Raw genomic sequence first — 12,302 nt, 5'->3', positions numbered from 1 at the left:
AATAAATGAAATGCGCTACATAAAGATTTAGTTATTTTGAAATAATCAAAAGAAAGGATACTATTTAGAAATAATCAAAAGATGGGGCGTTATTTACAAATAAACAAAAGATATGTTGCTATTTTGAAATATTAAAAAAGATTAGTTACTATATAGAAATAAATTAAAAGATAGCGATAGGGTACTATTTAGAATTAATCAAAAGATGGGGTATTATTTGCAAATAAATGAAAGATGCATTGCTATTTTGAAATATTAAAAATATTAGGTACTATTTAGAATTAAATCAAAAGATATCACGCTGTTTCAAAATATTCAAAAGATTGGCATTATTTAGAAATAAAACAAAAGACAAAGTGTTAGTTAGAAATAATCAAAAGATAGGGTATTATTTTGAAATAATGATAAGATTGGGCATTATTTAGAAATATTCAAAAATAAGGTATTATTTGGAAATATTTAAAAGATAGATATTTAGAATTAATATAAAAGGTAAGATACTAGTTAGTAATATAAAAAATGGAGAAAAAATGGAGAAAAAATGAAATATACGTTAATTTGAAATATTCAAAAGATAAGGAGTTTTCTAGAAATAGTTAAAAGATAGCCATACTATTGAGAAATATTATTATAAAGGTATAACTTATTTGGAAGTATTGAAAAAATTGAGCTTATTTGAAAATATTAAAAAGATACGGTGTTATTTAGCAACAAATCAAAATTTAAAGTATAATTTAAATATAGGTATATAATAATCATTATTTGGAAATAAATCAAAAGATAGGAGTACTACTTAGAAAAATTTATAAGATAGGGTAATATTTGAAAAAAAATAAAAATGAAATGGTACTGAGTATGAGGAGTCTTATTTTCCCGTATTCGACCTGCATGTTTGGTATAGTTGATGAGCGAGCTGGCTTTTTGGCTTTTTTTCTTTCTTTCTCCGGTCAATGCTTACCTTGTGAAATCTAAAATTTTCTTTTAATTCCTCATGCATTGATTGCGTGGGCACATTCATTAAGATTTTCAGCCTCAACATTTTGAGACTCATGTAAGATTTTGAGCCTCAACATCAATGTCCAGCCGGTTAGTGTCAACTCTAATACTTGATTTGATGCCACTTGATATTTAATTATCAAATTATTTAAAATAATTAAGTAATGACAGCTATTTAATTGGTTATCAATATAAAAGTTGACATACACCTCCATATATATAGTGCATGGCTTGATGGTAGAAGCATCAACTCTCAAAAGTCCTAGGTTTGAATCCCACACCCTACACTCATGATGCTTCTCTAACATGAATGGAGAAGTTACTGAGTTTGGCCAAGGACAAAAGAAAGGCACATACTTCTTCCATTTGATCTTACAGGGCCCGCCCAAGGTCACGGTGCTGGCATGGTTGGTCGTATGGCTTCTTAACATCCTCCCTGTTGCGGAGGTTAGAGATAATCAAAAGATGGGGTGGAAATGACAAACTAATATTGATGGTTCCTAATTTTCATAATGGGAACGTAGGCCATAAATCGTAATTACATTCCTTACAAGTCCAACTTGAAGTAATGTAATCGGAAATTGGGGCCCAGCACCTCAATATCAATACTTGGGGATTACAATTTGGTTGGTTCCATTTTAATAGATTCCTCTTTGTAATTCAATTCACTTATCCAAACACCCACTAAAAATCACATTAACAGAAAGAAAATCTTAAACATGAAGATGGATTTTGTATAATTTGGTGGAGGAAAGGGGGAGCAAAGAAGAATAAAAATAAATTGTACTGTTCAGTACAAAAGAGTGGACAACTGATGCTGAGAGCATAAACAGCTATAATAGTGTCTAAAACTTGGAATCAGCAATAGCATTTAATATACAAAATATTGTCAATAGTAATTTCTATACAGATTATTTCACTGGGACGTGATGGGTCAGATTCACAATATCAAGTCTGGAATTTATGGTAGAGTGGTTAAATTAATATACTTTTCCATGGTATGACGTCACTGGCGATGTCCCTCTGGGAGTCCAACTACCCTGTAGAATGGTACAGTCCTTTGGGGTAAAGATCCATCCTCTTCATCATCATCAAACTCCAGCAAATAACTGATTGAACAAGCAAACAACAATGGGTCATTTTAAATCACCGCAAGTAAAGTGAATGTGCATATGATTCTATACCATCTCTATGTGAAATGATTCCCAAAGGAGATATGGCAGTCTACGAAATTTAAAATGACAAACCATGTCTAGTTAAACAAAACAGGGATTTGGGGTATGGCACCATCCATGAGCATCGAGTTGTGCAATCATTTATTGTTGGGTCCATGTGTGAATGACTTATTTTATACTCTCATGCGAAGGAAACTACAGATGTACTGGATCTCAAGAGTTCCATCAAAACACATTGAAGACGGATATTGTAGTCGCAATGAATTCATTTGCTTCAACCATGCTTTTAAATTAGTCACTAAACTAATATAGCATAGGATGCAAGATGTCAATCTTAAGGAAATTTCTTCAGAAAAAAAAAAAAGCATTCTTGTCAAAATGTCACTGATGCCATGGAGAAAAGCTTCTAGGGTGGAAGGAAACTTACTCATCAGTTTTCCTCTGAAATTCGCAAAATATTTGGAAGCACCCCACCACATGGAAAAGGTAATGTTAGTTAGTTTGACTGCTAGTTATTGAGGAGATTTAAGCTTGTGCATGAATCTCATATACTTTCCAACAATGTATGCATGAAATAGTAAAATAATAATATAAATTAATTGATTAAAGTGAAGGAAGTCCCAAATAATGAAAGAATCATGAAATATAATTTCTAAGCAATGAAAAGAAATGTGCATTCCATAAATGAGGTCAGGCAGCAAGTAGAATGGTGAAATTGGAAATTTTAGTGCAATGACCTTTTTGGCAGGATGATCATGTAGCAGTACAGAGAATTGACTTGGATCAATGAATTTTGAGCATGTGGATTTAGAAAGAAAAATTAAATTCCACTACTAGATGCCTCAAAATTAGGGCCTGTTTGTTTTTTCAAAGAGATGGTAAATACACAGTAAACGGTAATTCCCCCTATTTCACGTGTTTGAAAATTCATAGGAATTCGTGTCTTTGAAATTGGTTCAACAGAGATAACTTTAATTTTTGAACTGCATGATAATGTATATGATACATCCATTCCGTCCATCTGTTTTACTACAATATTTTGAAGCATGAGACAAAAAATGACGTAGATCCAATACTCAAGTGGCCCACGCCAAAAGAAACAGTGGCCCCACAAAGTTTTTAACGGTCAGTATTCAATTTCCTTTTTCATATGACGTGGTCCACTTAAGTTTTGGATATGCCTCATTTTTTTACTCATGCTATAAATTCAACTGGAATAATGGATGAATGGTGTGGATAAGCAAAATGCATCACAGTGGGACCCACGGATATTTTGCAATATTCTTGGTTTTTGTATCAAAAAAGTAAGAGTCAAATCAGGTATGATATAAATGCACAGGGAAATAATAATTATTTTTTTACACAGTATTTACCATTTCACCTGGAAATCAAACAGGCCCTTAATCTTCAAGCCCTAATAATGGACGAAGGGAGAACCCATCATCCTTCTAGTTTGAAGACTAGAAATCACGCAAAGATATTATATTCGGTGTTTTAAATATCAACCGATATATCCCACGATATATCTTGTATCCCACTTGTGCAATACGAAATGCATAGGTAGTGCCGATATATCCCACCTATTCGATCTGGTGAGCATTTTCGATTTCCAATCCATGTTTTTGTTGCAAATCATGTTAAACAAGTGTCAAATTGTTACAAATCTATGATTCTTCATATTTTCCATGAAAAATCATAGATTTGAAACTTCGATTTCGAGATTTAGGGGAGATGAGTCAAGTTGCGAAAAATTGAGAAAATTCGAAATTTCTCAATTTCTCACAAATCAGTTGCAATCTTTGTATCTAAACACAAAATTAAACATGTAACCCGATCTAGTGATTCTTCTTTCGCTTTTGAATGTATTGCTTGTGTTTCCATACATGTCTTCTTACATTTATAAATTATATGAATAGACTTTGAATATACTTACATCAGTTCGGTTGGAAAGCGCATATATTAGGACCTCATACAAAGGAAACCCCTATTTTGTGCACTTTTTTCTTTTTTGTAATGTTTTGATTTCTAAGTGTGTATTAATGTCTTTTTCAACAATCTTTGAAGTTCCATTGAAAAAATTAACCAATTTCCCAATATTCTCATGTTTCCCAACAACAGCGATACGTTAGGCGATACAACCGATATATCTTATGCGATAACCGATATGTATCCGTATCCCAAGGGTGTGATACATTATACGATAACGATATTTAAAACATTGATTATACTTAATGGAATACCTTAAACTTTCTATCAAATTATCAGTAGCATAGTGTAGGTATGTGTGTGATGTTGTGAGGTATATATGGACCTCCATACAAGTATATATGAACCCCCATACAATTCAAGAATCTTCTACAAACAAATACCTCACTAGATTCCTATTGGCCCACATATATATATTGCCAAATAAAATTCAAACTAGTTCGTAATACAAGAATGAAATAAACTATACATAGAGGACAAAATAAAGAATACAAAACCTGCTAAAATAGGTGGTCTATAGACCAACCATATGGCCCTATAAATAACCTGCTAACAGAATCCAAAACTATGGGCCCTACAATTGGAAAAAGACCCCTCTCTCTTACATGATTTGTTAAAAACCCTTGAAACTTCAATCGGTTGGACATGTGGACCCCATGATCCAACTAGTTAGCTACTTAGCCATCCAATTGGAGTCCAATTGGATGCCATATAAGGGCAAAGAAATAAATCATCCAACATGTAGGGTGCATTCCTGAACTTTCTAGCATACACATGCCTGACGCATGGGCTGGATGCATCAATTACCCTCGTCTTGGAAGAACACGGCTTAGCTGATTTGATGAAAGTGCACTCAGAGGCACTCTCAAAATACCATAAGCATGGATCTCCCTTCCACTTTTTCTCCTATATTTATATGTTTCTTATTAATATATCCTATTAAAGATTCCTCAAGACACAAATAACAAATTGATTGACAATTAAGACTATTTTTCTTAGAAATTATTACCAAGACAACCAAAGAAACCTAGTCTTGGACTCCTAAAAAAATAAAAATAAAAAATAAAATCATAATAATAATAATAAACCTCAAAATCTTTACTAAATAAAGAATTCAAAGAACCAAGCTAAAACCACACATGGGATCCTTACTATTCAAATACATTGTAACTGTTGGTTAAAAGAGGAGAGAAAGAAGGGAATAGAAGAAGAAATGTATTAGTTGATTAGAATGGATACATAAGATTCGTAGTTATTGACTTCTCAAGTCTGTCCACAGACATTTCTAGAATATCTTGTAGATTTTGGAGATCTAAATTCACAAGAATACATTTCAAGATCTAGAATATCTTGTAGATTTTGGAGATCTAAATCCACAAGAGCACATTTCAAGATCTAGAATATCTGGTGAAATTCTGGACCGTTATTAAAATACTCCAACTATTACATTCTTTACACTCCCCTCAAGGTGGAATATAGATATGAGACATGCCCAACTTGTTCAAAGCATCACGTGGACAAGGATGACTAGCTGTCATTGTTAATGTCAACTAACTGATCATACAGAAGAACAAATGGCGTAGTGATGCAGGACAATTAACCACTTGCTCTAAAAGCTCGGACTAATAGAGCATGGCGAATCAATCCCTTTATCTCATAGCCCAGGCCCCACATCGCATAGGTTAGGACCTCAGCATAAACCCAACCCCCCCCCCCCCCCCCGCCCCCGTGGGCCCCACTTCACATGGTTCTGCTTCACATGAGCCACCCGCCTCACACAGGTGGGGCTTGCTTCACAAGGGCCACCCACCCCGAGTGTGCCCCCACATCCCATAGGCCACCCCACTTGAGCCCGGTGTGAAAATGCCCCTACATTAATCACTCCTAGTGAGAAGTCTTGAACATGAGACCTCCCACTCTGATACCACTTTGATGCAGGACAATTAACCACTTGCTCTAAAAGCTCGAACTCATAGAGCATGGTGAATCAATCCCTTTATCTCATAGCCCAAGCCCCACATCCCATGGGTTAGGACCTCAGCCGAACCCCCCCTCGTGGGCCCCCACTTCACATGGGTTCCGCTTCAAACGAGCCTCTCGCCTCACACGAGCTACTCACCCTGAGTGCGCCCCAGTATCCCACAGGCCACCTCACTCAAGCCTGGTGTGAAAATGCCCAAGCATTACGTAGTCAACAATTTCAAGGACACCTTTTCTCTTACAAAGTGATAGTCCATCCATTTAGTGCTTTGCTCTTTCATGGAAGATGGGAGATGTAATATGAATAACAGCTTGATCACCGCAATGTCAAGGAATGAGAGTATAAATATCAAACCCATTTCCTAAAGAAAAACAAAGCCATTTAAGTTCACACGTAGCATGAGCCGTGGCCCAATATTTAGATTCAGCAGAAGAACGTGCAATGTTCTCGCTTCTTACTAATCCAAGTAACAATATTGCTACAAAAACATGTATAGTGGCCATGGGTAGATTCTTTATTCAATGATCCAGCCCAATGTGCAAATTTGTATCCACTTATACTAAGATGGCCATAATTAGAATATATCAATCATTTTTCTATAGTTGATTTCTGATAGCGAAAAATGCAATAGACACCCACAATATGATATGAGCATGGACCATGCATAAACTGATTAACTGCACTAATAGCATATGCAATGCCTTAGTAAGTATAGCCAAGTACATGAGTTTGCCCACAAGACATTGACAAAGATCTGAATCATCGAGAACTTCAGATTGCTGACTATGAACTATGAAGACAATAATTAATCTCAATTGGAGACACTGTTGTTCTAGATCCTAAAGTGCGTATATCTGTGAGAAGTTCGAAGGCATACTTCCTTCAAGAGATAAATTTTCCTTGTTTCCAAGGAAAAAATTTATGGGACCGAGATCTTTAATATCAAAGACACTTGCAAGAAAGGATTTATCACTACATATCTCATGATCACTATCACCAGAAAGAAAACCTTGTTGAGAAGACAAAGCTCAAGCATGGGTGTTGTCTCATGGTATCGTCCTTGTTGTTTTTGTCCCATATCAAACCCTTGTGGGAATGTGTTATGACTCCCATCTACATAAAGGTGTTCAACAGTTCAATTCATCTAATCCACAAGAGGAATGTGTAAGCAAACATGGCATCTTGTGCTACTGGCAGCTCTGATATAGTAAGAGTGCATTAGCCTTCTTTTTAATATAACTATTTATGTCATTGTTTTACTTTCATAACATGGTATTAGAAAATTATATCCCATTGATTGTCTATTCAGGCTATTCTTCTTCTTTGTCTTCCACTCGTTAGATGAGCTGGTAGAGAGTTAGTGTGAGTGATCGAGGGTTCAATACCTGGTAGTGTTACCTTTCAGAATATATATATATATATATATATATATATATATATGCATCTGATTTATTTTCATCCCTATCAGCCCTCAAATCACTATCACTAGTGAGAAGTCTGAATCATTGCAGTCATGGTTGCTATTGTCATTGGAGAAGCCCGTCTTCCTAGTGGTTTCTTGTGCCAATGGGAGCCACCATCCACTACCATTTCTGTTGCTTTCTCATTTTGCCTCTTTTCTTGGCCATCCACATTCGTTGGTGGTATGGTCAACATTGTGGTGCTCCCAGCGGGAAGTCAGCAGTGGTCATGGTTCTGCTTGATCAAATGCCAAACAAGATCATGATGTGGGTTGCATGAAAAAGAAGAAGTGGTTGTTTGAACTACTTTAGTTAACAGATGATTGAAACCAAGCTTTTTTTTCTTTCATGGTTGTTTGCACCACTTATTGGATGATTGAAATATTATTTATTATTTTTTTTTAATTTCATTCCAATCAATTACTATGGAGTTGAATGGTAAGTAATAGAGTTTTGGTGATATAACTCAACGCATGCAAACTATTTGATGTAGTGCTCCACCCAATTTGACACAGAATTTCAACCGACAGTGGATTTTTTTTCTTTTTTCTTTTTTTCTTTTCCTTCGGGCTTTTCTCTATTTATTAGGTCTCTTTTATTGTAGTAAGTGTAGTTCATTTACCTGATGTATAGTATTGCACTTGTGGCTCCACATGTTGCCACCTCTTGATTGTTATGGGTGTAATTTGCTCAGACCAATTCTCAACAAAGGCCAAGGAGATGGTTACGACCATTGAACCTCTCGTTGAAGTGCTCAAGTTGGTTGATGGGTCATCAAGCTAACAATGAGGTTCCTTTATGAAGCAATGGATCAAAGGAAACTAGCAATGAAAAGTCAAAACAGTACAAGATACATGAAATAGCGGAAGATTATCAATCAGAGAGGCTAATTATGTTGTAAGTGATGAATATTAAGTTTTTCTTATGAATTTGGTTGTTTTTGTCAAAGATTACTCCTAATACTAAGTTTATTATTTTTACACCTTATTCCCTAAATCCCAAGTGCTGGTACAGTAAGAACTTCTCCACCCATACAAAAGTGCTCAAAGGCCTAAAGAATGTTATTTGCAAAATGAAACCAAGGATTCATGCAAGTAGGGCCATTGATGAGGTATGTATTATATTATAAATAATGGCAAACACATACATTTATTAAGTATTTACTTAACAACATTTTGAGCTTAATTTATAATAAAGATTAAACTATCGCTATCGCCATATTGTCCAGATTCCATTGATGAGGTATGTATCATATTATAAATAATGGCAAACACATACATCTATTTAGTATTTACTTAGCATCATTTTGAGCTTAATTTATAATTAAGATTAAACTATCGCTATCACCATATTGTCCAGATTCCATTGATGAGGTATGTATCATATTATAAATAATGGCAAACATTTATTTAGTATTTACTTAACATCATTTTGAGCTTAATTTATAATTAAGATTAAACTATCGCTATCACCATATTGTCCAGATTCATGATGTAAGTTTTGGAAAAAGTTTTATACCCGCCAACACAATTATCCTCCTTTATCCAGGCTTGGGATCACCAATGAGAGCACAAAACTCCCACAAGTGCAATGTAGTAGACTATTACATAGGTTGATTACAATCAAGCGCTATCTAATATTCTATTATGTATGTTGATTACAATCAAAGAGTTGATTACAGTCAATGAGTTTAGAAGAAAGAATCAACGAGTTCAGATTATTGAAACAACCAATTACATCATAAGCAAATACACTGGAAAAATCATTGAAAGAGAGCTAATAGCAGAACTGGCCTAGATAATAGTGATTACTTAGTTCAAATTTAGTATTATGTAGTAATAAAATATTGATGGTTTTCTGATACCTAATCTTTTATTGAAAATTTCCTTTCACTGTTGGTTCAATAATAGAGGAGATGCTCCATAATTGAGAATGTTCATTGTGCGGATCCTGAGTCAGATTGTTTCTTCCTCAGATTGTGACAGAAACCAGAGCAAACTTCAACTCATAAATACAAAAGACAAGAAATCGACTCATTTCTACAAAGATGGAGAAGTTGGTCCATGTCCATGGCAACAGAGATTATAGGACAGATGGGAACAACAAAGACAAGTTCCATGATCTAATTACTAATTCTTTTGGACTATAAATTTCAAGAGGATGGTGTATTAGATGAATGGCTCATCAAGAAAGAACAATCTAATCTCCCGGATCTCAGTTTTCTTTAAAATATGAACTTGAATATGGATGATAGGGATGTGCCACCCACTGTCTCTGAAGAAAGGCAGCAACCACATGGAGAACGGTCCAATGCCACTAAAGTTAGTACAGTCAACCACAGACACTTGATTATGGTGACAACAATGCACTATCTGAGGTGTAGCAGAGCCCATAGTAGTGCAACTCATGCTAATTCTAGTAGTGGTGGTAGTGGTATTTGTAAGGCTGGTGAAAATGAAGCCGATGAAGTCCTCAAGGATGCATGCAATTATAGCCATGGAGGAGATGTCATTTGTATTATCAAATACATAATATGGAACTGGGTGAGTGATGAGAACATCACTTCACGTACACCCTTGTGTACGTATCAGAGGAGGCAGGTCGCACCAATTTCCCTATGGCTAGGTGAGTATCCGTGATCGTGTTAAAGACCCCATGTGCATGTGCGAGCATATAGAAGACTCCACACTGGGAAGATGTACATGGGCTGCTTTATGGAGTGATCCAGACCCTTGGATTAGAGGGACGTGACAATCGGGCCGTTGGATCACATGATCAGATCATTGATCGTGGAGCATCCACACTAGTTTTTTTTTTTAGATTTTATCAGCTTATAGGATTTAGTTTTGTTTATGTTATGTTTGGACACCATTATGAGTGTTTTTAGTTGATTTTAGTAGACTAGGGCTATTTTCGTCAAAATTCACAAAACAATGTGTTTATTGTAATTTTTGAACTTTCTTAGAGCTATAAAAGAGGGTGGGTGTGTGACCCTCTCCCTCATTAGATTTTGTAATAATAATAATAATAATAAAAGCTCTAGCTTTCTTCTTCTTCCATCTTCATGCGGTTTAAAAATACTTCCATGCGAATTGGAAGGGAGATTAGTGCGAGGCTAATCTTCATCAACGGAAGTGCGAGGTCCCCATCTATCTCCACACCATCATCTCTTTTCCCCTCTATCAAGATATTTTCTTCAAGTTCTTCAATTTTCCCAACCTAAGCCTTCGTCTTCTCATAAACCCATCCTTCCTTTACCTATCTACAATCCCAAACCCTAACTAACCTAAACCCTTCCATCCCACCCACATGTGCCCCGTACAACCACACATGTGAATCCTTCGGATTGGTTGTACGGCTACACATTGCCCCTTTTGGTTTTCCATCATCCTTATAAGAAAACCTCTTTCTTCCATTCCCAAAACCCTAACCTTCAACCTAAAATCTCTAACTTTCCCAAATTACCCAAACCCTAATTTTTACCCTAGGTTGTATTAGGCCATCTACTTTGAAATAGACTATACCCTATGATAATTAGATGTTCTTACATCCATTAGATCCTAGTTTCCTTTTATTTAATGATCTTATAACGATGTTGGCAACTTAGTCTAGAATTATGCATGATTTTCTTTTGGTTTTCATGGGATTCATGATGATTATGGCAATGCTTATGTTTTTTTTTTTTTTTTTGTTAATTTTCTTAATTCTACTACTTGATCTCACATGTTATTTGGTTCATGCATCGGTCATGCATCAAATTTGGTATCAGAGAGGTTTTTAGCGTAGGTCAGTCTATCGTCAATCCCTCTTTGTGGTGAAAATTTACTAAAGAACCCCTTATCCCAAATCGTAAAAATCGCAGAGTTTTTGAGCGCTACACCCCGAACCCCGAGCAGGGGCGCACCGCCCCCTGCACCCCCGGCAAGCTAACCGCGCAACTAGACTCGTGTACCAACTCTGTGAAGGGAACATATTTTGTTGAGTTTAATTAGCCATTTTCCTAGGTTTTATTGAGTCCCCATATAGATTTAGGCCATATAGGATTTTTGTGTTGCATTTAGGTTAATTTTACCATTGTCCTAACATTGTCATACCTAGAGTTTCCCTTTTGGAGTTTCCTTGTGTATGCCCACTCGTTTAGGACGTGGTTTTGGTCTACAACCCATAATGAATCTAGAGCAGATTGTCGAGGCCCTTAATGCTATTAATAACCATCTAACGACCATTGAAGTGCACAATAAAACCACTGCCACTCAATTAACCGCGCCCAATGAGCGCGTTAGTCAATTTGAGGCCTCCTTACAGGCAAACCCTGACACTGGGGAAGACGTTCAATCTTAGGCTGGAGATCAAGTTGATAGGCAGGAGCGCGGTCGTGGCCAAGGCGTTGACTGTGGTCAAGCACACGTGTCACCGCCACTTGAGGAGATGCACAAGTCATGAAGGGTGTGAAAGTTGAGGCCCCCAGTTTTGATGGTCGCTTGGACCCCAAAGTGTTCCTTGATTGGGTAGCATGGAGTGATATGATATGTATGATGCTCGTCGATTAAGATTTGCCAAGATGAAGTTGGTGAGCCAGGCCAAACTTTTATGGACCAATATGGCACGTAAAATTGAAAGGAAATGAGAACCACCAGTTATGCACTAGGCTGAGATGAAAGAGTTCCTCAAAGAAAAGTATCTCCCTCTTTCTTATTGCCAGAG

The 12,302-nt window shown here is 36.2% G+C and overlaps 1 protein-coding gene across 4 annotated transcripts in view; it reads right to left on the bottom strand.

Annotated features, from left to right (window-relative positions):
* Positions 1-1,756: 1,756 nt before the first annotated feature.
* The window catches only part of LOC131248894 (SAGA-associated factor 29 homolog A-like), a 104,744-nt gene continuing 94,198 nt past the window's right edge, over positions 1,757-12,302 (bottom strand). For 2 of the 4 annotated variants that reach the window (XM_058249399.1, XM_058249398.1), the window contains exons 8-9: positions 2,599-2,612; positions 1,757-2,105 (exon numbers count right to left, since the gene is read on the bottom strand). In XM_058249399.1, coding sequence (XP_058105382.1) covers positions 2,003-2,105; positions 2,599-2,612 — 117 coding nt within the window. In that variant the 3' untranslated portion in view covers positions 1,757-2,002. Of the gene's footprint in view, positions 2,106-2,598; positions 2,613-2,652; positions 2,677-12,302 lie in introns of those variants that run through there. The other 2 variants (XM_058249400.1, XM_058249401.1) reach the window with 2 other exon arrangements.

This window comes from Magnolia sinica, chromosome 6, assembly GCF_029962835.1.
Source record: "Magnolia sinica isolate HGM2019 chromosome 6, MsV1, whole genome shotgun sequence".
NCBI classification, from domain to species: domain Eukaryota; kingdom Viridiplantae; phylum Streptophyta; class Magnoliopsida; order Magnoliales; family Magnoliaceae; genus Magnolia; species Magnolia sinica.
Note: the sequence above shows the minus strand (reverse complement) of the source record. Positions and strands in the feature narration are given on the sequence as shown.